General features: G+C 43.0%; 2 protein-coding genes across 4 annotated transcripts in view; one reads left to right on the top strand and one right to left on the bottom strand.

Moving 5' to 3' along the window:
* Nucleotides 1-5,071, top strand: part of asic2 (acid-sensing (proton-gated) ion channel 2) — a 393,118-nt gene extending 388,047 nt beyond the window's left edge. For both annotated transcript variants that reach the window (XM_030058742.1, XM_030058740.1), the window contains 5 exons: nt 609-762; nt 1,393-1,484; nt 1,585-1,664; nt 2,345-2,413; nt 3,473-5,071. In XM_030058742.1, the coding sequence (XP_029914602.1) occupies nt 609-762; nt 1,393-1,484; nt 1,585-1,664; nt 2,345-2,413; nt 3,473-3,574 (497 nt within the window). In that variant the 3' untranslated portion in view covers nt 3,575-5,071. The remainder of the gene's footprint in view (nt 1-608; nt 763-1,392; nt 1,485-1,584; nt 1,665-2,344; nt 2,414-3,472) is intronic.
* A 15,640-nt stretch (nt 5,072-20,711) lies between these two features.
* The window catches only part of mpp3a (MAGUK p55 scaffold protein 3a), a 30,722-nt gene continuing 28,028 nt past the window's right edge, over nt 20,712-23,405 (bottom strand). For both annotated transcript variants that reach the window (XM_030058442.1, XM_030058443.1), the window contains 3 exons: nt 23,163-23,271; nt 22,762-22,890; nt 20,712-21,847 (listed from right to left, as the gene is read on the bottom strand). In XM_030058442.1, the coding sequence (XP_029914302.1) occupies nt 21,668-21,847; nt 22,762-22,890; nt 23,163-23,271 (418 nt within the window). In that variant the 3' untranslated portion in view covers nt 20,712-21,667. The remainder of the gene's footprint in view (nt 21,848-22,761; nt 22,891-23,162; nt 23,272-23,405) is intronic.

The following is a 23,405-nucleotide window of genomic DNA, read 5'->3' as shown; positions in this document are numbered from 1 at the left end:
GGGCTTAACACGTAATCATCCAGTGCATCCGAGTTTTTTTTCTGGGTCAAACTGCCACTGCAAAGCCCCGAATAGATGCTGGCATCTCTGCATCGCAACACAGACTCTGTTGAGGTTCAGGGGAATGCTCCTAGGATGCCGTTTCAAAGGCTTATTCACATTTGCTGCTTTAGATTCCCTCCTCAGTAAAATTGACACTGATGTTGACTTATACTGTCATTAGGTCTTCTTAGGAGTAAACATCTCAGATAGGACTCAAGACACAGTATCAAACATTGTCAAGGCAATGTGTGTGTGCGTGTGTGTGTATTTGTGTGTCTGCTTGTATGTATGTATGACCTCCATTGCCTTCAGAATAAGAGAGGAGATGGCAGATGCATTTTCCCTCGGCTGTCAGCAACAATAACAGCATAACGCTCTGAGCACACGGCTACAGAAGCCTCAGTATGTCTTGTTTTATGCCAGGCAAAGCCGCACCATGTGTCTAAAAGAACTGACATTTTCACTTGTGCTCATCATCCTCAACTCCCCAAATCCTCCCACTTCCTGTTCCTCTTTCTCTCTCCTTTATATCCTCCTCTGTGATCGCTCGCCTCCTCTCCTTGAAGGGAAGCTGTCTGCCGTGGAGAACACTAACTGCATATGCAGGACGCCGTGCAACATGACCCGCTACAACAAGGAGCTGTCGATGGTCAAAATACCCAGCAAGACCTCAGCGCGCTACCTGGAGAAGAAGTTCAACAAGTCGGAGAAGTACATCACGTGAGTCGCCGGCACTCTGCGGTCTGGTTGTTGGCAGTGAGAATGACTTGGCTGATGGTTCGCTCCACTCAGGGGATTGGCTGTAGAGGCTCACATTGCATCTGTGTGGAGCTGTGGAGCTCCTACTAACAGGAAGATCATGTATTTTTGATGCTGACATGATGTGTTCAGCTGACAACCTCTAATTAGGAAGCATTAATGAAAGATAAACAGAAAAAAGTCAATAAGATTACATCAATCTTCAATCATTTTTGAGAAATTCATTCCTGTCTTTCAAATAAAACTTGTAGAGAAGAAGAGAAGAAGAAGAAAGTTGTAGAATTCAACTTCTAGAAGATCAACTCTTCAGCTGTTTTGATTCTTTTGTTCACAGAATAAAATCACATCAGGAAAGGATGTATAAAATGCAACAAGGGAGGTACATAAATGTGTCCAGAAAGCTCCGTCTTGGTCGACTTTTCTCAGCCAACAGGGCTGTCGAACACACATCAGCTACGTTTCTGTGGTCGCTCTGAAGTGTGGGAGATGACTCGGCGGTGTGGTGTGGTGTGTTCACACCGGTCAAGACAGGGCAGATGTGGGACAGGAATACGCACATGTGTTCTGATGTCATATTTTCGCCTCTTCCAGAGACAACATCCTGGTGTTGGATGTGTTCTTCGAGGCTCTGAACTATGAGACCATCGAGCAGAAGAAAGCCTACGAGGTGGCGGGCCTGCTGGGTATCTTACCTTTCTTTTCTTCTTTTTATTGCTGTTTTTAATTTTTTATTTTGTCTCTCCCATCCTCTTTGCATGTAACCTCCTCTGTGTTCCTCCACAGGTGATATTGGTGGTCAGATGGGTCTTTTCATTGGAGCCAGCATCCTCACCATCCTCGAGCTGTTCGACTATGCTTATGAGGTCACTATCAAGTAGTCCTTTGACACACTTGTCACGCACCATTGTTGAAACACCTACGCACACACACACAGGCCCGCATGCTTCTTGTTGTACATCGGTTCAGTATCAAACTCTGTTACCTGTTGTTTTTGGGTTTTTCGAGTGAAGGAAAAGAGCACTGACCATGAAAGTACAACCTGAAGGCGAAGAACACAGACAATGTCACTGATACAGAAACGGGCTAAAGATATAGATTTGCCTCAAAGCCGACGGAGATGAATGACTGAGCTGTATGATGGGAGTTTTCCATTACCTTGGCTTTACTGTTTGTCCCTCTTTAGAGCCTCTGCTTTCATCGGCACAGAGTTCTGCCAAGCACATAATAGTCTCATCCTCCCCTGGGGCTTTGGAAATGCACACAGGAAAAGTCATTTTCAGGCTGTTTTCATAATTTTAATGGCAGTAGTGAGGAGTGGGAGTAGGGGAGCATTATGTTGCTGACATAAGCATAGGGAGAGTTCTCTGAGTTTTATGACCTCCATGCTGAAATAATTGTAAAGGTGTCATTTATTACCACAGTTAGAGCATAATTACTTTCGCAGTAAACTCAATGGTTCCTACACATTCAATTATTGCGAACATATTTTATCAAGACCTTTGACAGGAGACTAAAATTAGCCGCTTTGTGCTTTGGTGTGCAGGTGGTGAAAGACAGACTACTGGACCTTCTGAGCAGAGACGAGGAGGAGGAGAGTCATGGAGAGGATGTGGTACGTCAGCCTTTCAGCCTTTCAGCCTCTCAGCCTTTCCCTTGTCACTTTTTTTTTTCCTCACACTGTGCACAACGTTCAAGTTGAATCCTGTTTCTAGGAGAAGCACCTAAAGCACCTATCAGAGCTGCACTATTGGTTTGGTCATTCATCATTCATCATTGTTTGTGCTTTCATGCGTGACACTTTTTAATCAGTAATGGACGTTTTCTTCGATGGGTTTTAATTAAGTATCAAAGCAAAATCCAAACGGGTCATTGTAAAGGTATAATAAAAGTTGTTGCTGCTCAATTGGTTATGTTCTCTATTGATGAGGATTGATCTCAGGATGAGGTGTTTGGGTTTTTTGTTGTCAACGTGCGAGCGCTCCGATGACATTTAACTAGATTCGCTGGAGCTAGCTGCGTATTTTCACTGATGCCGGGCTAAATAAAAAAGCGCCCCGCCCTCGTCCAGTTTAGATGTAAGCAGCGCGTTTACTTCTTCATGATGAATCTTTCAACCAATTGTTGACCGACACTATAGTTGGGTTCTGCCCCCATAAGCTGTCAATCACAACAAAGCTGAGGAGAGCCGTGCAGCAGAATTTGAAAGTGCCTGAGAAAAAGAATTTCATTTCAACTGCACAAATTTTAATGGATTTATGGTCATTTCGGCGAATGTACCTGCCAGCCAGGTATTCACAAGATGGAATTACCTATGCATAGCAACTTTCAAGTTTCACAAATCATTTTTTCACGATTTTTGAACATGAACACGAGTGAATTTGGCCAAGTTAGCAACAACGTCTAAGCTACCAAGGCATATTCTGCACATCCTTACGCAACCGATAATTGTGATGGACAGATATGATCATGACGATTTATGAGAAACAAATTAGCACCAGAATGGCCTTTTCAATATTTTGCTTGGTGATTCTCGTAGTAACACAAAGTCAACGTGGTGCTGCTTGTTGTGTTCATTCAAACCCGTCTCCAGCCCCTACAGCGGAACACCTGGGAACACCTCGCTCATGTTTTGCCATCCTAACCATCTTTCAATATTTTTGATGTTCCTCAGAGCTCCTGTGACCCGGTGGCAAACCACTCAGAGTCCATCAGCCACACTGTGACAGTCCCCCTGCAGACCACCCTGGGCACCCTGGAGGAGATTGCCTGCTGAGGCCCCCGCCCGCCCCCCCACCCCTGCAAAGCCACACACATCCAGAGGGTCAGGGCTCCTGCTGCATCCTCTACAAGGGCATGCCTGCCAGACCTTCGCAGGGGAGGGGAGGAGACGAGGATATGAACAGGGGTTGGTCCGAGGACAGTGCTGAGCTCTGTCACAGCGCCCTGCCTGTGGCACTAATGGGGATTAAGGAGCTGTCGGCTGGACTTATCGGCCCTCTCTGTCACCCTGTACTGTATTGTAGTACCGGAGCAGCCTCCACAGTACCAGACCTACAGAGGGAGCCTTGGTCTCCTCACACACAGACACGCATACACACTCACACATACGCACACACATATACACAAACACACACACACAGACAGACAGAGACCAGGCAGGGCAACTACCGTGAAGGCGGCTCATCCCTGTACAGGATGTCTGTATAACACACACCATTCATGTTGCTCACTGCCAAATGTACTGTACAAAAACGGTTATGAACTGTCCAAACTGCATGCGTCGGTCTCTCTTGGATCCAGTCTCGCGCTCTTTGCTGATGCTGATGCTGGACTGCAGTGTTGCTTTACTGTACATGTGTGCCATTCGCTGTGTCTCTCTCTCTCTCTCTCTCTCTCTCTATCTTCAGAAAAAGGCTTGTGACCAGGGCCTGGGTGAGATGTCAAACTTCGAATGTACAGATTGAACGTATGGTTGTTTAAAATCATAGTTCAGATGTGACCCATCCATCTTGGAAATTCCACCCTGATGAGGGATGAATCATTTTTTTAGTTAATTATGTTTGATGACAAAAGCTTGGTGATGTATGATCGTTACTTGGAAAAAAAAAAAAACAAAAAAAAGAAATACCTGAAAATTGTGCTTTGTTTACCCAAAATAGAGTGAAATTGAACATTTTGCAGCCTGCGCTGGATATTTTTTCATATGTCAGTTTCAGTTTAATCAGTCTACTAAAAGGCATGTTTTAAATATGAGACCCGGGGTGCTACGCTGTTTTCTACAGCCATATTTAAAGGGATGTCATACTTGTACTATACACGTTAATTCATGTGAATAAATCACTGGCTTCTGGCTGCTTCACCTCACTACGACACCCAGCTAAGTGAGGTGGAATATGACTGTGTTTGCCTGCCAGACAGCAAACCATGTACAAAATGCTCTAGCAAATGAACATGCCCAGGGTGTTTTTTTTTTTTTTTTTTTAAATCATCAGTTCACTTAGAGGAGGCGTGATATTTGAGACAGCTGTTATCATCACATCAAAGGTAGCATCGGTTTGTACATGACCAGAAAAGTCCACTTTCCATCCACAGACAGCATCTGCATCAAAATAATGCTCATGATTACAGAAACTATGGTAATGGTGGCGGGTTCGGCCAGGATGAACTTTTTTTTTTTTTTTACAAATTCTGTTTTGTTTTCAGAGGATACAGGGTCTGCTGTATTATGGTGTAAATATGGTGTTTTTGCTCAAAAAAAAAAAAAAAAGAAAGAAAAACGGGTACCATGCAGACATGCCTGAGGCAGGTTGAATCTAAGAGCACTTCTTTGGTGAAGCATCCGCTCCTGGTCCATAAAGTGACTAAATGTTGTCACATATTTCATAATGTTACTCAGTCTACTATTCCCAGTAGGTGAGAATATTATGTAACAGACAGTAGCACTTCAGGTAGTTGAATGTCATGTTCAAAGTGATATTTTGCTACGAGCATCAGATATTTTTCTTTCCAGTATTGGTTCAACTAAATCTGCTGTGTCCTCAGATGCATTTTGTTAGATATAGCTGGCTTCGCAGCAAAAGCTTGTGTGAGACCATTTTGAAAGGGATTTTGTGTATGTTGGAGCGCAGCGCTCACCTGAGTTTTTATATTTCTAGTCCATGATCATCCTAGCATGGTCTCTGTCATCATGGCGATGTACATTACAGGTAGGAATGAATTCAAGTGCTTTGTGAGACTGTTGAATTATGATTTCCCATCTGTGATTCAGCCTGCTGTCTCTGTGTATTATCTCATCATATTGTGGCTTCAGACGAACACGATCCTCGGCCAGCCTGTGCGCTGCCGAGGCCCGGGACAAAGCGGTCCCGCGGCTCTCGGCGACAGCGACACCGGCTGCTCCTTCTCTCTATTTTGGCTTCAATTGTTATTGCAGGACGGCGTTTTTTTTTTTTTTTTTTTTTTTTTTTTTTTCTCATTTTGTGATGCAGCGTACAGTGTGTGTTTTTAATGTGAAACAATTAAATGAAAAAAGTTCTTTTGCAGTGGCAGCTTCCTGTCGTGGCCTCGCCGGCGTCCTCAGTCGGTGTTCCTGTCATTTCTCAGTAAGTTTTGGACGACAATCACTAAAGTGACTGAAACAGTGATTTCCTAACATTTGGCATGCTTTCATGTGGGAGTTGGAGAGAATAAAGAGAATGAGACGGTACAAAGAGCCTGACATTGTGACAGGTCCTGCTGGAAGAGCTAAAGAACAGCAAGCCGTCGAAGATAGAGATGTCGCTTGGCAAAGTCCAATTTCGCCCCTGACATTCGTTCTATGCACTCTTAATATTGGCTGAACTGTCCCTCCATTCAGCCTCAAATGATTACAGCAGCTCAACAATAGAGGAGTCATGCCACAGCCGTGGGAACATCCGCTTGAAACCCGATTCAACATGTTGGTCCGGTTTTTAAAAAGAATCGCTGCACAAATCCAACAATGGTGGCGTTTTTGCTCCGGCTCTCGGACAGCGCTACACATTAGTCTCATTAATTTTGTCTTAAGTTTTTCTCTTCAAGCTCAGACATGCACAAATCATATTACTCATGAATGAAAGAGCTTTTTTAAGGGAAAGACATGATGTGCAGCTTGAGGGTGGCTTCAAAAGAACAAGTCGGAATGATTTTAGCAGTAAAAGGATGTACTGCAGGCTCAGCGACCAGGGCTCCCAAGTGGATTTCCTTTTTAGTTAAATGTCAAAGCATAGCAGTAATTAAATATACTTGAGTTAACCAATGTGGAAAAGGATTCCCGATTGTGAGTTATTTATATAAACATTCTGCTGTCAGGGTGCCCCAGTTGCTAACTTGGTAAGAGCGCCTTCTGCTTGTTAAGGCCGAGACCTGACAGCAGTGTCGTGGGTTCGAATCCAACCTCAAGCAATTTGCTGAGTGTCATCCCCTCTCTCTCTCTCTCCACTGCCTTTCCTGTGTCTCTCTACTGTAACTCAAATAAAGCAGAAAAAAAAAAAAATCATCTTTAAACATCCTAAGATTGCCAGAGAATATCATCTGTGGGCTGCCATAGGTTGGAGTTCAGCCTCAGTTCACTTAGCAGATAGTTAGAAATCAGAAATTGCCTTCAGGTCAGGAAAAGTGCATCACTACCTCGGCGAGAACTCAAAATATCAGCCTTGTAAGAGGAGAGACTGACAAACAGCACGGAGGCTGTGGTGCATGTTCAGCATGTTGTCTCTACTGAATATCTATAAAAAAATTTTTTTTTGCAGACCATATACCTGAACGGGATAAATATTTTAACAGTAGTGGGGGCTAGATGTGATGTTGATTTAAGGCATACACTAACCATTTACAAAAAGGGCAACTCAGCCTTTGCGGTTAGCCTGACATCGCATGCACGCTTTATCGGCTCCATTCACATCAGCAGGAGAAAGGCAATTACTGTGAAGTGAACAGATTAAAGAGAAAATGATGAGCGATAATTGGAGTATGAACAAAGAGACAGTTATACAATGAAAGGAAGACAGCCATGGCAGAAATGAAGAAAGTGCAGTCTGTATCGGGGAGAAAGATTGGGACCAGAGCTTCATTTTCCCTTTTCCTCTTAATTGTGCCGAACTCCGGCGAAGCGAGCGCAGCGTGCTTTAAAGGCTAACACACGTCATCTGCAGCAAAAAGCTCAACTGTTGCCATTTGCAGCCGTATCTCTGGAGCGCTTTGCCTCTGCCAGCCACGCCAAACCCAGGACAGTGTTTCAACCTTGAAATCCATAATTCATGCACTTGGAAATACCCAGTCACACATTGGATATTGGTGCCATAATTGAATTTTTAACTCAAAAGTGAACGCAGGGTTTTCGATTATTGACTTGTTTACCCTTCTGAATCTGTCCTGTGCCGACAGATGAAGGACCCAGTCACTAAACGGAGAGAAAAAATACTTCACAGCGCATTCAGTTCACTTCACATTAGCAGAAGATATGTAGAAGATATGCCCCCTAAAAATGATGCAACCGAGCGTTAGAAATGATTGCACTGTTTACACACATTCTACACCTGGTGGCTATTACCAGAGGCTGAATCGTATGTAATTACCTGTTTACTTTGTTTATTGCGCTTTGAGTGTTGATTGCCAGTTTAATCACAAACCATAGAATTAATGGGGTGCCTTTGGATGTGATGTTAACAATCCCCAGGGAAATCAATGGCATTTGGTACAGTGAAACTGGGCTAATAAGCCATTCAGCTAATGAAACAGCACACACATGCACCTGGCCAACTCTTAACAACCGCCGGAGTGTCAGCCTGCCTTCAGGATCACCTCTGTTGGTGCTGAGCATATCATCAAGACCGTGTGTGGGTGTGTGTGTGAATGCATCATGATTTAAACAAGACAGCACGATGGCTGCTCCCACTTTCCCTTTAACATTCAACGAGATGGAAGTTTAGCAAAGACATTTGCCTGTACACGTTCTTCAGCTCAGCATAAGTCTGTATTCAGACACCCAGCAAAACGAGTCCTAACTAAACGTGAACAACATGTGAACAAGTTACAAATATAACACAAAGAGTATCACATAAGAAAGCAGTGAGCTAAAAAACTGTAAGCGCTGACTGCTGAATTTTCTGTTTTCTGAATGAGAAAGTCGATCTGGTTGATCTGGAAAACCCAGAGTAGATCCAGTGATCCTGGATCAATTATGACAATTCAGCGGTCAGCATTAAAAAAAAAAAAAAAAAATCAGACCACAGATTCTTTATTTGATATTCTTTGAGTCATACTTGTAACTTGTTCATATTTTAGTAAGAGCTGTGTTTTTGAGTCATTTTGTGAAGATATTTCACATGAATTTGTGTAGCAGTGACTTATTATTGAGCTCAGGAGTCCAGTCGCATCCCCTCATCCAGATCAGCAGGAATTCACTCCTAAACTGATTCATTGAGTTCATCATCCAACTGCAGGTATAAACCCTGACGTCCCTGTTGTCGGAAAAACATGAATCTCCTTAACGTCAACTTTTCAAGAACTAAGAAAAGCAAATTTGTTTTTAGCTCTTCCATTGTGCATGTTTTAGTTAAAGTCATTTAGGAAAGGTTTCATAAACCCAACGGCTGTCAAACTGTCCTAACCCAGAGAGGAGCAGGTAAATCCTCTCATGATGTTAAAACATAAAATCCACAAAAATCAGACATTTGGTATTTTTACCAGACAGTGAAATGTTTAGCAATGTACATAGCAATTTTAACTAAACGTCAGATTTTGTCTAAAACTTATCCCATGAGTGTGTCTTATCAAAATTAATTCCACTCCAGTTATGTTTTTTTTTTAAATACTTTTTTTTATCGCTAAACCCATGAGGACTTGTCGCAGATAATCCCCAAGAGATAAATTAAACATGCAAAAAAACACAAAAAGTTGCACAGCAAATTTGGAATAAATAAATAAAACAAAACAACAAAACAAACTTAAAACCAAGTGTTTCTTAAGGAACAGAATGGAACCTCATCTAAAACTTGCAAGGCCAATTTGAAAACTAATTGAAATTAAATTGTGATTGAAATTAAAATTGCCAAGTGAATAATAAAAGGCACAAATCCCAAAACAATTATCCTGCAGTGTGTGTGTGTGTGTGTGTGTGTGTATTCACACAAATGTGCACACATGTGCACGCGTGTGTGTGTGTGCATGTGTTCCCCAGCAAAATGTACAATTTGCAGGAGGCATGTGGGAAGCCTGTTGTGACAGCTTAGAGGCCTTTTCGCCTGCGTGTTTCTCTGCAGCTCGTTCATCACTGAGAACTCTGTTTGGTCCAAGTTACTTTATGAAAAAAGTCATCTGGGGGAGATTGGTCTGTGGCCTCCATGCTGTACAGTACCTGAGAGGCAGCACAGATTAGATTAGATTATATTAGATAGGCTTTCTGTGGAGAGGCAGGCCACCGCTGCGTGTGCGTGTTACCATGACCAGATGCAGTGTTCTGATTCAATAATACATGGCCTTTATCGACATCACTCCTGAGGAATAAAACGCAGCCCTCCATGTTATGCTGGCTTTTCATTTCATCTCACATCTCGCCGCGTCGAGCAAGTGAGTAAACAAGGTCAAGTGTGACGTGGCTCGCAAAGCCTGAAAGCAATTAGAATTAGAATGTTGACATTATTATCAAAAAACAATTTTGGATTGAAAACATCGTGCCTCCTGCCAGAAGAATAAAGAAAAAAAAAAAAAAAACATCTATCCCAGAGGCCCGGCTGTCTCATGCTCTGCTTGTGCCATCTAGTGGTGATAACTCAAATAATAAATGACTGTTATTAATCCTCCCTGCAGTTATCTCTGTACTTTTAATAGTCCAGCTGCAATTTGGAAGGAAGCTTATATATATTCGTGTTTTGACAGGAAAATTCACTTTGTTTGGTAATTTCAAGGACAAATAACCCAGAGCTTGATCTAAGTGACAGAACTGAGAGAAGATGGTAGTTTAGGGTGTCAAGGATATGCAAGGTGCTTCACTGCTGCCATAACTCATGCTTTTTATCTTGTACTTTTTATCATCATAATAGCAAGCAAAGGTCAACGAAAAATCAAGAGATCAATTTGAGGGAAATAAATAAGTAAATACACTGTGTCAGGAAAGATTTAGGACCAACTTCCCTCTAAACTGTGTGCATTAAGTGACCTTATAACTTTTTAAAGTTAATGACTCCTTGTCTGTCAGAAGCTGTTCTTCTGATTTTACTTAAAGTGGAATTGGAAGCTTTACCATAATACCTTGGGACATAAAGGGAATCAGTGTCTCTAATATAATTATATATTTTTCTTCTGTTTTCTCACAGTTTATGTACACTATATGGACAAAAGTATTGGACACATCACACCTACAGGGGCTTCAGTGACATCCCATTCTAAATCCATGGGCATTAATATGGAGTTGGTCACCTTTTGCAGCTATAAGAGCTTCCACTCCTCTGGGAAGCATGCACAATGGAAGAGCTAAGAGCTAAAAACAAATTTGCTTCTACAATATTTTGTAGTGTGTCTGTGGGAGTTTTTGCTCGTTCATCCAGAGGAGCATTTGTGAGGTCAGACACTGATGTTGGACAGGAAGGCCTGGCTCACAATCTCCATTCCAGTTCATCCCAAAGGTGTTGGATGGGGTTGAGGTCGGGGCTCTGTGCAGGCCAGTCAAGTTCCTCCTCACCAAACTCACCCAACCATGCCTTCATGGAGCTGCTTTGTGCACTGGGGCTCAGTCATGCTGGAACAGAAAAGGACCTTCCCCAAACTGTTACCACAAAGCTGGAAGCAGAGAATTGTCCAAAACGTGAGTTGAAGCATTAAGATTTCCCTTCACTGGAACTGAGGGACCGAGGCCGAGCCCAGAAAAACAAGCCCATAGCGTTATCCCTCCTCCACCAAACTTTACAGTCGGCACAGTGCAGTCAGGCAGGGAACGTTCTCCTGGCATTCGCTCCATCCAACGCTTGGTGTTGTGCTCAGTGATGTAAGGCTTGCAAGCAGCTGCCTTGCCATGGAAACCCATGCCACGAAGCTCCCGGCACACAGTTTTTGTGCTGATGTTGATGCCAGAGGAGGTTTGGAGCCCTGCAGTTACTGAGTCAGCAGAGCATCGGCCACTTTTACACACCATGCACCTCAGCACTCGGCGACCCTGCTCTGTAACTATACGTGGTCTGCCACTGGTGGCTGAGTTGCTGTGGTTCCTAAATGCTTCCACTTACAGCTGATGGTGGAATATCTAGGAGGGAAGAAACTTCACCAGCTGACTTGTTGCAGCGGTGGCATCCTATTACATTTCTATTACAGCACCACACTGGAATTCAGTGAGCTCTTTAGAATGAGCCATTCTTTCACAAATGTTTGTAAAGGCAGACTGCATGGCTAGCTGCTGGATTTTATACAACTGTGGCGATGGGACTGAAAGAAACACCTGAATTCAATGATTACAAGGTGTGTCCCAATGCTCTTGTCAATATAGTGTATATACACTGGATGTCCACATTTGGCTGAACATTTTTAAGAGAAAATGTGGCAAACTTGGCCTTTCCTGGGCACTAAAAGGCTGAGTAAATTATAGGCCTGGGATAAGTCCTAGGCCTATAATTTAAAAAAAGGCTTAATAAACAGAATTATGGCAGCCAGTCGGGCAGGCAGCAGCTCAACTTATTCTCCATAAAAGGCAGATATTCCCCTGACTAATCAGACACACCTGGTTCCCACTGCAGCTGACTAATCAAATCATTAGCAACACCTGCGCTCATTAGCTTCGGACCAATCAAGACGAGCAAACACGCAAACAAGGAAGGAGACGTTTAGCGGTTTGAGCGATGACAAATAATTAATAGTCACACAACAGACCAAACATATGCACACACACAGAAGGAAATGGAACAGACACGAGGAAGAGCAGAAAAGAAACTAAAAGCACAACCCTGAAGGAGCTTTTTCCTCACAGAAATCCTGAAGCACAGCCGAAAGCACTAATGTAGTGAGCTTTTCCAGTAATGAGTTATGAAAGCAAGCTACTAATTTGTTGTACCATTACCAATCGTATCAGAAAAGAAAAAAGCTGCATTTTGTGATACTTGCAAGCATATTGCTGCCATCCATCATAGCACACCTTGACTGGATTAATTATTATTAGGTCTATATTCTACAGAAATGGCCAGAGGAATATTTATAACGCAGACGTTCTTGGCCGTCGGACATTAATTTTCATTACCAGCCAAAAGTGGCGCCAAATTGAGGAAGGTGATCCTCAGCTTCGTCAACCCCTTTTGCTGCGTTCTTTCCCAGTAGGGAGTCGAAAAATAATTATGTCCGTGTGGTCCTGTGTATCTACATCTGAAAAAAAAAAAAAAAAAAAAACAGGGAAGAGACATGGATTGCCCTGAGACTATTTACCACCTGGGCGTTTTGATATTTTTAAGGCCATGCAAAGCTGACAGCTGTAATTAATTGTATTTTGAGGGAAGTAAACTTTTTTTTTAATAGTTTTTGTGACTTGCCAATCACCTTTTGGAGAGTTTGTTTTTGCTCTTTACACTCAAGTTGCCGTACGAAGCTGTTATGTTAACTGCAGCCCGTTCTTATTCCCAGGGCGTCAGATATCACAGCTTCTAGGTGTCCACGTTAGATAATGTGGTGCTCTGACAACATGCACCACTTTCTTTAATCGGGATCGAACAGCAACCTGGTCCTGTTGCTTTCTGGTGGCTGTAGAAATTAAATCAGCCATGAGAGAAGTCTGTCATGCTTCCTGCAAGAAGCTGCGGAGGACAGATGCTGGTAAGAAGCAGCCCTTTATCTACCCAAAACAGATGTTTAAGGCAATAAAACCAGGTTTACTGGTGTTATTGCCTTTATCAAATTAAAATCATAGTGTTGACATGCATGTGGTTGTTTCTCTGGGCGAATTTTTATCACTGTGAAACAAGCAAGCGTCCTTCATGAAGGGGTTCATGTGATTTTGGAGAGGTCTGCGCCACTTTGCCTCCCTCAGCTGACGCCTGGAAAATAACATTGTGCATATTGCTTTCGCTAAGACGCGGCTGGCGAAGGCGAGGGCGATGATTAATGCCAAAGTGACACCAAAACTGCACCGCACCACTGATCTGCATGAGAAAGAGATCGGTGCGAGTGCCTTCAGTTTGGACCGTGAAAATCCCAAACCTGCTAAAGTGCTTTAGCTGCCAAAACCGAATGAAATTTGCAACTTGCTGGCATTGAGCCTGGTTAATGTCAGCTTGAAAATAAAGCAATTAGTCTCATATTCTGTGTTAAAATCTTATTTTTTCATAAAACAAGTTAAAAAAAAAAAAAAAAAGTCTGTCAGTGACATGAGAGTCCCACTTGTTTTCAAGGCTAATCAACATGTTCCCAAAATTCTCTATTAAAGGGTCATTTTCTTGATACTAGCAGGCTGATCTGCTTTTGCCCTGTTTCAACATATTTATACTTGTTATTAACACTCAGTATGAAATGGTTTATTAAGGAAAGGACTTTCTGCAGCGTACTTTGACAATGCTTATCATGCAATACAAACACCATTTTTTGTCACCCAAGTGGTGAAACAGCCTCTTTTCACCTCAAGGATTTGGCCAATCTCCATCCTTCGCTCTCATTCTCAGTCACTGAAAACCTTATTCACACATTTATCACCCCAAGACTCAACTGCTGCAACAGTATCCTCTCTGGCACAGCCACCAATAGCTTTTTTTTTAAAAAAAAAAAAAAAAACGAAACAAACAAAAAAAAAAACTATAATTTGTACAGAGCTCTGCTGAACTGTTTGCTCACCCACACCCACTCAAGAGATCACATCGCCCCCGTTGTACAAAACCTCCGCCGGCTTCCCATTCCACAATGAATTCAGCTCAATTTACTTCTCACCAGCGATAAAGCCCTCAGTAACCTGACCTCCTAACTCGCTGACCTCCTCCACCATCCTGCAGCCTCCCAAAGGCTCAGATCAGCTCCAACCTCCTGACTCCAAGCCTGAGCTTTTCCCTCTTAACTCTCTGCCCCAACATAGCAGAGAATCCCTTTCTCTATCCACAGTAATAAAAAAAATCTCTCACCTGTGTGCCCTTGGTCCGCATAAACCTCAAATCTTGCTATTTTGCTTGCAAGCCCCATCTATGTAGATATGTATAGAAATACCCCAAATTTTCAACAGATGGTCCTTACCTGGTCCTCTGCATCCCACAAGTTATTCATCAGTGTCAGTTTATCTTCTGGCCTTTTATTGGTTTGCTATCCTTTCAAACTGTACTCACCACACCATCCTTCCCTTAATCCATAATCTGAGGAACTCTTGCAATAGCACGTGAGCCCGGTGGAGTTTTTCCCCACTTGAACCCATATTTAGTTTGGTGTTCACTGTTGCAGCTTCTCTTCTGCAAAGCTGCAGCAAACCCAAATCCCAGCTCTGTCTCTTGGAAAAATACCATTGATCCAAGCTTTACAAAACACAGAGAACGCTTTGATCCTAACTTGTTGCCCTTAAGGAAATCCTGGATTCAATTTAAGGTACTCAGGCGAGTTCAGATCTCTGCCAAGGTTGCAGATAGAAGTTAGGGCCCCATTTGTGTTGAGCCACATCCCCTTTCAGCAATGCTGTCGTCATAGGATATTGGTAGTGGAGGTTGGTTAGTGCCTTCTGGGATTTGTAATGTTGCTAATACTGCCTTTTGAAAAACTATGGTCTGTACTAAAACATACACCTTTTGACATTGCCTCAGTCATAGGACACGCCCCTTTATGTCAGTCACCTTGTGAAGTTGGTCAGTGCCGCACCGAACAGCCTCCATGCTGAGTTTTGTGATGGTACGTGGATGGGTTCGGAAACTACAGCCTTATTAAGCGAGCCCCAGCCATTACCACACCTCCTTCAGGCTGATTTGTCTGCAAAAAAAAGTTATTAACGTCATCGCTGGACCATGAAGAACCTTCCCTCCCAACTTATGCACTTTTTGAGTCATCCTGCCGACGGACGACAGACAGAGGTGATCACATAATCCTCTGCAAGAGGTTTCACCTCCCTGGCAGAGGAAGAAAAGAAGAAAGAAAGTAAAAAAAGAAGAAAAAAAAACAGTTCCATATTCCTATTTCATGCAATTTCAGCATTTAGCCTTGCCTTCACACATCACAGGCACACTCAGAGTCTCAACACGGTAAGCACTGATTCTTTGTTTGAGAAGAGGTTGAATCATCCAGAAATTTATGATCAGTCCTATGATGAGTCTCTCTCTCCTTAAAACGCCCTGAGATAGCCGTCATTTGGTTCACCGCCCAGCTAGGCAAGTTACTTCAATTTGTGAGGGTAAAAGAGCAAGTAGTTGCCAGTTATTGAGGTGTTAAAGAAAAGAGTAAAAGAAGTAAAGAATAAGCCCTTAATATAATAATGAATACAAATTGCTGCTCCCAGTGAATATCATGTAAAGTCATATTATTTGTTTTGGAATTATTTTGGAATGAATAATAAGTATGCATTACTTTTGTTTAAAAAAAAAATGAGATCAGATTCCTATGAATTGTTGATGAGAATGGTTTGAAAGTGAGTAATTTCTCTATGAAAACTTAAAGGAGCACTATGAAAAATTAGGGTCAGTTGAAGTAAGAACCTTTTACTCTCAGCTGCCAGTGTGCAATTTATCAGAGTCAGGCAGACAATGAGAACCATGTAGACCGAGCGTCAGAGTTGGTGCTTGGTCTAAAGGGTCCTCTCTTCCACTGACCTGCAGCAGTTTTGCATCGTGCACCTTTAAGCCGCCACCTGTCTTCAGTAATGAGCTCAAAACGTGAAGCAGCTGCTGGAATCACGACGCTGGAATTCACCGATAATTCCCTTTCCCAGGTACATTATTTACAGATGCATTATGCTCACAACGCCTATCACTGACATATGGTTATGTCCATTTGGCAGGGAGTGTGTGCGGCCTCCGTATTAATTACTGAGCCAGTAAATTGGCATATTGTGTTTGTCCATAATGAATGTCCGTGGATTTGAGTGTAGCATCACCATTCCTTCATACAATATAGTTGAACATCCTTCGGGGGAATAGCTCCACTAATTAGATTGATTGTTACCCATTTTAATTGCCTCTGCCAGCAGCATTCTCCGGAGCCACATGGGATGCTGTAAGAGTTAATTGCAAGACAGAGAGTGAGACGTGATTATCAACCCCCGCAAAAGTCACCAGAACGAGAGAGAGAACCAGTAAAAAACGACTCTATAGGGGCGGAATAATGGGCATCCTGTCTTTCTCCAATTTCGAAAATTGGACGGGGAGCGGTAACAAAGAACTAGAGCAAACAACGTCTAAGAAGTGGAGAAAATTAATAAGTTCTTTGAACAAGCAGCTCTTCACATGAGGGCATGCTTTCATATTCATCGTCATTTTTCATTAGATTTTATTTGAGACAGCTGTCGAATATTACAAGCATGCTGGTGACAAATGTGGTCCTCCCTTTGGATCAAAAATGGCACTGGGATAATAATGATTTCCTTTTGCCCCTCCTCAGTCAGTGATGACTTTCCATCTTCCCCTGACATCTTCAGCTCCTTCCAGTTGGCTCGGCAGAGACTTTAACATGAAACTGTTTGAACCTATAACCCCAGATTCCACCAAGGTGCATTTAAAACCCTTTGCAGAACCTGGATTTTTTATGTAAGTTACCAATATCCTTGTGACAATAATCTGTGCCGATGTGAGACTCTTGTGTAAACACGAGTGAGTCACCGTGCTGGAAACACCGATGCTGGAGTGGAGATGGGATGTGGACAGCTCATGTGGACTCAAGCTGAAGGCTCCTGGAGACGGCGGTGAGGTAAACACAGCTCATTCAGACAGCGATGTGTAAACGGTACAGCCAAGTGAAAAAAGGGGAAACAAACATGATGAGCTTCATAATGCTGGTTGATCTTTTTAACACCTTGGACTTTTATTTTCCCTTAAATTCTGCTTTTTGTGTTTTTAAAGTTAGAAATTGTTTTTTTTTTTTTTTTTCCACATTCTTGGACAAAGTCAGATGCATATCCTGTACCTGTTGGTTGCAACACTTCACTGAATCTGCATCCCGCTCACACTGAATTAAATATTTATAAATCCAAATCGCCTTTGTTTTATGGCAGCACTATTACATTAAATAGAAAATGTTTTGTGCATCATTGTCACATTTCTCTGTAATTCAGATGCACATTTTTAGCATGTTTGGAAATCTTGATCAACTCTAGAATTTACAAATAAATTTGAAGGCCACACTGAAAAACTGACAAGGAACGTTTTAGATGAGGACCCTTCAGACCCTTCAGCTGACAAAAATGTAGACTAGCTGTGTTAATTCATGTATTTGCTTTATTTTGATGGAAAAACTCAGTCTGTCCTTCTACGCTCTGATTGGTTAGTTCAGCAACATGTGAATTTGAAACAAGGAAGTGTTGTGAGGCTGAGGAAAGCATGAAGAACAGTAAGGCACTGCTTTAGAAAGTTATCCATCTCCATCCAGCTGTTTCCTCTCATTAAGAGTGATCCAGCCACCACAGAAACCCTCACATTACACAAGCACATCTGGTGGTTTGATGGTTGAGTCTACATGGTTTTCATCATCTGACCTGCTCACTGAAAGATTTCATGCTTATTCCACAGTTTCCAGTTGAGTCTAAACCACTTAATTAGTGCAGCGAGGGACCCAAAATCAACCATTATGCGACTTCCAGCGGACACAACCTGTCAGCTGTTATCACATGAGGCCAAGAAATGCCAAGAAAATATCACTCTTTTGCTTTTTGATGTAGATTTCAATCATCTGGCTCCATTTCAACCACAACACACACACTTCGCCTTTGACACCCAGTGTTTTCAGTGTTTTAAATAACTGTTCAAGTGGAGGAAAAATAGTTTGAATATTGCACCTTAGAGTTATTTAATTGGATCTATCCAATTGTGGCGAGAGCAATAAGGGGAGAATTTGGGGAATTCGGAACCAACAACGCCACCTAGGTGTAACCTTTGTTATTTTTGTTGTGACTCTGCGTTGTGTTGTGTTGTGTTTCAGGGACAATGACGACAACCAGGGATGCTTTGTGTAACTTTACTGCTGTTGGTTTGTTGAACCTGTTGAACATAAATGGAGACCGATTGGTCGAGTAGTGTCACACAGCAGTCGGCACAGCTCACAGGCAGCATGGGCGCAATCCATATACTACTGGCCATTACATAAATTATCAGAGTAAACCAAAAATATATTTACAAAAATAGGTACCTGTTGAACATAAATGGAGACCGATTGGTCGAGTAGTGTCACACAGCAGTCGGCACAGCTCACAGGCAGCTACAGCAAAGCGGTAGCAAGGGTTAGCATAAACTAGCCTAGGCTAACTACCACGGCTAATGACAAATACTGACTAGATATAACAGTTAGGCACCGCTAAGATAGCGCAATAAGATCACACCCAGCTATCATCTAATCCTGCATAATATAATACAGCTGTGTCATAAAATTTACATGTTTATTACAATTTTCTTATGCTGCCGTGTGCTGAGCAACCTACCATGGGCGCAATCCATATACTACTGGCACAGAGCGGAAGCAGGAAGCGGAGTCTATGTGCCACGGAAAGGCCCACTAACCAATCAGAATCCACCATATGTTTACAATGCAAATATGACTGGCAATAACTTGCAAATATGACAGGTAATAACCTGCAAGTGGAATGAACCATTTAACTCCTGTTACATAGGGAACTGCACCCCAGGAATTAACTATAAGCTTGAATGGTAGTTGGTTAAGGAGCAAGGCACACAGACTCATTACTGACAAGACAGATGTGCTTTCAGAATATCAAAGATTATTGAAATGAAGTAATTCAGAAGAGCAGGGACTGGAACTGCTGAGGGGAAAGGAGAGGATTAATAGTCAAATGAAAACTACAAACAACCAACATAGGGAATAAATTTGCCTTAATACTCCTAAAAACTATCCTAGTGTGAAATACATAAGTCAGTCCAACACAAACCAAACTAAAGACAGGGGCTGAGGCACACTGAGGAGAGCCCGGGGGTGGCTACCACACACTCACCTCACATGGCACGGCGATCCTCACAGCAAACAAACGGTGCGCTCTATTTGTGCTCTCACAAAACCAACAAGTGTGGTGGACTTCACCATGAGTGCCTAGCCTCCCAACAAAATGGCCGTCTGCTCACTAAAATGAAAAGGGACTAATACGAATGTAAAGTAAAGAAGCTGGTTCAACAAAATGGTTGGTAACAACAGCAGCAAGACAAAACAAAGGCTATAATAAAACAGCAGGAGGTGCACTTGGAAAAGAAAAACTAAAATGGCAAGGCTCACCATGCCACTCTCTAAAAAGACATTAAAATATGATGATCCCACTCACCACCTCTGGAGCACGAATACAGGGTCACTCAGTGGGAGGGGGGCCGGACAAGTAAAACAGACAGTTGCATTGGTTATTTAAAAATCCCTCACTTATTCTGCAATTTGTCAGAATGTCTCAGATATGCGGCTTGGAGGAGCTCCAATCCAAACAGCTGAGCAAACCAAGACGGCCGAGCGGCAGCAGGAGCAGAGAGCGAACACGGGCCACCTGATGAGGAGACTGGCTGGAGGAGGAGTCAGGCCTCGGGCTGCATTCACCAATGAAACACACAGCTTTTAATTTATCTAGCTTTATTATGGCACTTTGTACATGTCACGTTACAAACTCAACATTCTGGGTTTCTTGGTTCGTACAGCACGTTAAGATCGATGCATGTTAAAAAGAGAAGAGCCTAGGGGATCTAAGAAGCTGTTTCTTTTTCCCACAGCACACACACACACACACACACACACACACACACCACCATCCGCTCATTCACCCACACACACACACTCACACATGACTGTCAATTAAATGTCAGAGTAGGAGTGTAAGGTTCGCCAGAAGTCGTGTGAAGCTGTGTTGATGGCTTTTATTGTATTTGCGTTTGGATATGAGCCGGTGTCTTCACACTGTTATTTTCTGATTCCCCGTGTGTGATTTAGCACAAATAGAAAGCCTTTTTGCCACTGCTGGAGAAACACTAAACTGACATTTTAGCTCAGTTTGGCGCATTTAATGGTAATTTAAAGCCCATGAGTATGCACGCATGGACATTTCATCTCCCGTCCTCATACTATAACCTCCAATCTGACAGCACAAGACCCTGATTATCTTGGAAACAGACAACTAAGACCCACGTCTTCCCCTGCAGTCGAAAAAAATACACGTATCTGCAAGGTAGCTGTACAAAACCCATTCCTATACACAAAAAGGAGCATCACATATCGGTGTGTGTGAACAAACACTGTAACATCCATCCACACGTACTATGTGCACTGGATTATTTTACACACAAACAGCTGAGGGTTCCAGGGGGATCAAAGGTAAACAGGTTGCATTGAAGTGCTACGAGATTTTTTCGTTGGCACACAAGGATTAACATTTACAATATTGACATCAGAGATTAAATAATCGGCTGTCGTGCATTTCCTAAAAACAAACCCGAAGAACAAAAAACGCTTTGTAGAAAATAAAAATCTATCTCACATTCCGTTTTCTATATAATTACACTGAACTTGATAAAGTGTGTCCATGTTTGTGGAGATCATATCTGTTGTTTATGGAAGATAACACACCCTATTGATGAGTTTGATTAAACGGTTTTAATTATAACGCCCTTATATCCTGTTCTGCAGAGTGTGTTCTTGTTACTGTACAGAATGTATGAGCAGGAGGATTTGACAGGAAGCACTGTATGGTTGGCGTTGGACTTCAAGTAGAATAAAACCGTGAAACTAAAAACCAGCTACAAATGGTACTCCAACAGGAGTGACGTTAAAGCTGACCGACTGAGCAATCCTCGAGGACTGGGATCCCAATCCTGACAGCAAGAGCAATAAAACCGAGGTCTGAATCTACAAAATATCACCTTGTCCTTGTCTTGGAAATCGATAAATAAATGTAACCACACCTGATTTGAGATGACATTAGAAAGAAGCAATCGTTTGAGGAGGTGATGGCAAGACTGTGATTCTGAGACAGCTGTCGATGTGGTGGAACACCGGAAACACTGAGGTGTTCTTCCGGGCTTCGCTTAAATCATCCTCTCCCCTCCGCGCCTCAGTGTGTGGCTGCCTGTTAGGCCTGCATCCGTCCAGGTGGGGGGGGGGAGGTCAGCGGACTCCCCGGGCTGGCCAGCAGGCCTTGGGGGAAGGGGATCGGCTTCAGGGGACTGGGGAGGGTGCAGGATTGGGTGGGGGCAGGGCTATGAGGCTCCTCTGGAAGTCTGGAGGTGGTGGCTTAGGTCCGCACCCAGCTGACAGGCACCCAGAAGGTCTCTCGCTCTAGCCGTTCCAAAATACCTCGCAGTTCTGCACAGGCACTGGCCGAGTCCTCCTTGATCAGGACCCGGTCCACCAGGTGTCCGTACTGCTGATCGATCTGGATGGCGGACTGACGCATCTCCTGGAGATCCTCCTCCTGTTGCCACGAGAGATCAGGCGGGATTTAGACAGAAAGACACTGTGGCTCTGAGGCTGGGTGATCAATCAGTATTATAACAATATTATTATAGGAGCGTAGATATCATCAAGGATTTGGGATACAGTTGTCCCCCGCTATAACGCGGTTCACCTTTCGCGGCCTCGCAGTTTCGCGGATTTTTTTTAGTGCAATTTTGCATGTTTTTTTTTTTTTTTTTTTTTTTTTTTTACAGCGCATTGTGTTCTGCGTCCTGATTGGCTAAGGGACTGTAGACCATTGTCAATCAATCTCCTCCGTCTTGTGTCTCCTGTACAGTACAGAATGCGTTCATTCTATAAAACTGGACTTATTTTTCTATGAAGGTTTGAACTTTGAGAGTGTTTAAACAAGAGAGAAAAGTGAGAAAATGTTAACGCCTGTCTGAGAAAAGTGTATAAAGTGTGTAGTGAGGGGTTTTACAGCCTTAAAACATCAATAATAATTGTAAAAAAAAAAAAAAAAAAAAGCTGACTACTTCGCGGATTTTGCCTATTGCGGGTTATTTTTAGAATGTAACTCCCGCGATAAACGAGGGACCACTGTATTGTAAAATTGTGATATGCTGTAAGTGTTGTCTTTTCCTGTTTTTGAAGGCTGCCTTACAGTGAGGGCCATGTCATTTTTAACTTACTGTCTATCCTAGCTGTTCTACATCTACATTATGATTGTTTATCAAAAATCTCATGTACAAATATCTCATGAAAGCACCAAGTCATTGTCACAATATCGATATCAAGGTTTGTGGTCAAAGATATTGCGATATTTGATTTTTTTTTCCATATCACCCAGCCCTAATGTGTGCATGCGTTAGCCACCTCTCTGAGTGAACACAGAGGAACAAGATAATTGCCAAGAGAGCGGAGAGCACTCACTGTAATGCGCCCGTGCTCTCCCCCTCCCGGTGAGGTGGCGGCACTGCGGCGACGTCTGCTCTCAGGAATCCGAGGCTTGACGAATATCACATAGGGCTTGAACTCTGCCGTCCGCAGCCTCTTCAGGGCCTGGGGTGACGGAGGATTTACAGACAATAGAGGAAAGAGAGGACACAGCACCAAAAGCGGTTTGAACAAAGTCAGCGATGGCATGTCAGATTCCAACATGGCGAGCAAATCTGATATGACTGTCCGCCCACGTCCACTCAAACACTCCGTTAAATGCTACCGCCTGCAGGAGCCATAAATTATGACATGTTTTGATACTGAACTGTGGTGCCCGCGGCGTCACACTTAATGTGATGGGCTCAGTGGCTGCATGAGACGAATGTGCCCTTTACCTCAGGCTGCACGTCCACCAGACACATCTTGTTCTTGGCCTGTACGGAGCGGATCGCCTCTATACTGGTGCCGTACTGGTTCTCCTTGTATTCCCCATGCTCTATGAACCTGGGAAAATTATGCAAACCCATTATTATGCTGGGTGCTAGTTCAACAGGAGACAAAGCAGCATTGTGGTGCAGTATGCGCTTTATGGAAACCCAGATACATCCAAGAAAGCAAACTTTGAGGCACTAAAGCAC

This window comes from Myripristis murdjan, chromosome 8, assembly GCF_902150065.1.
Source record: "Myripristis murdjan chromosome 8, fMyrMur1.1, whole genome shotgun sequence".
NCBI classification, from domain to species: domain Eukaryota; kingdom Metazoa; phylum Chordata; class Actinopteri; order Holocentriformes; family Holocentridae; genus Myripristis; species Myripristis murdjan.
This window is presented reverse-complemented; position numbering and strand designations above follow the sequence as displayed.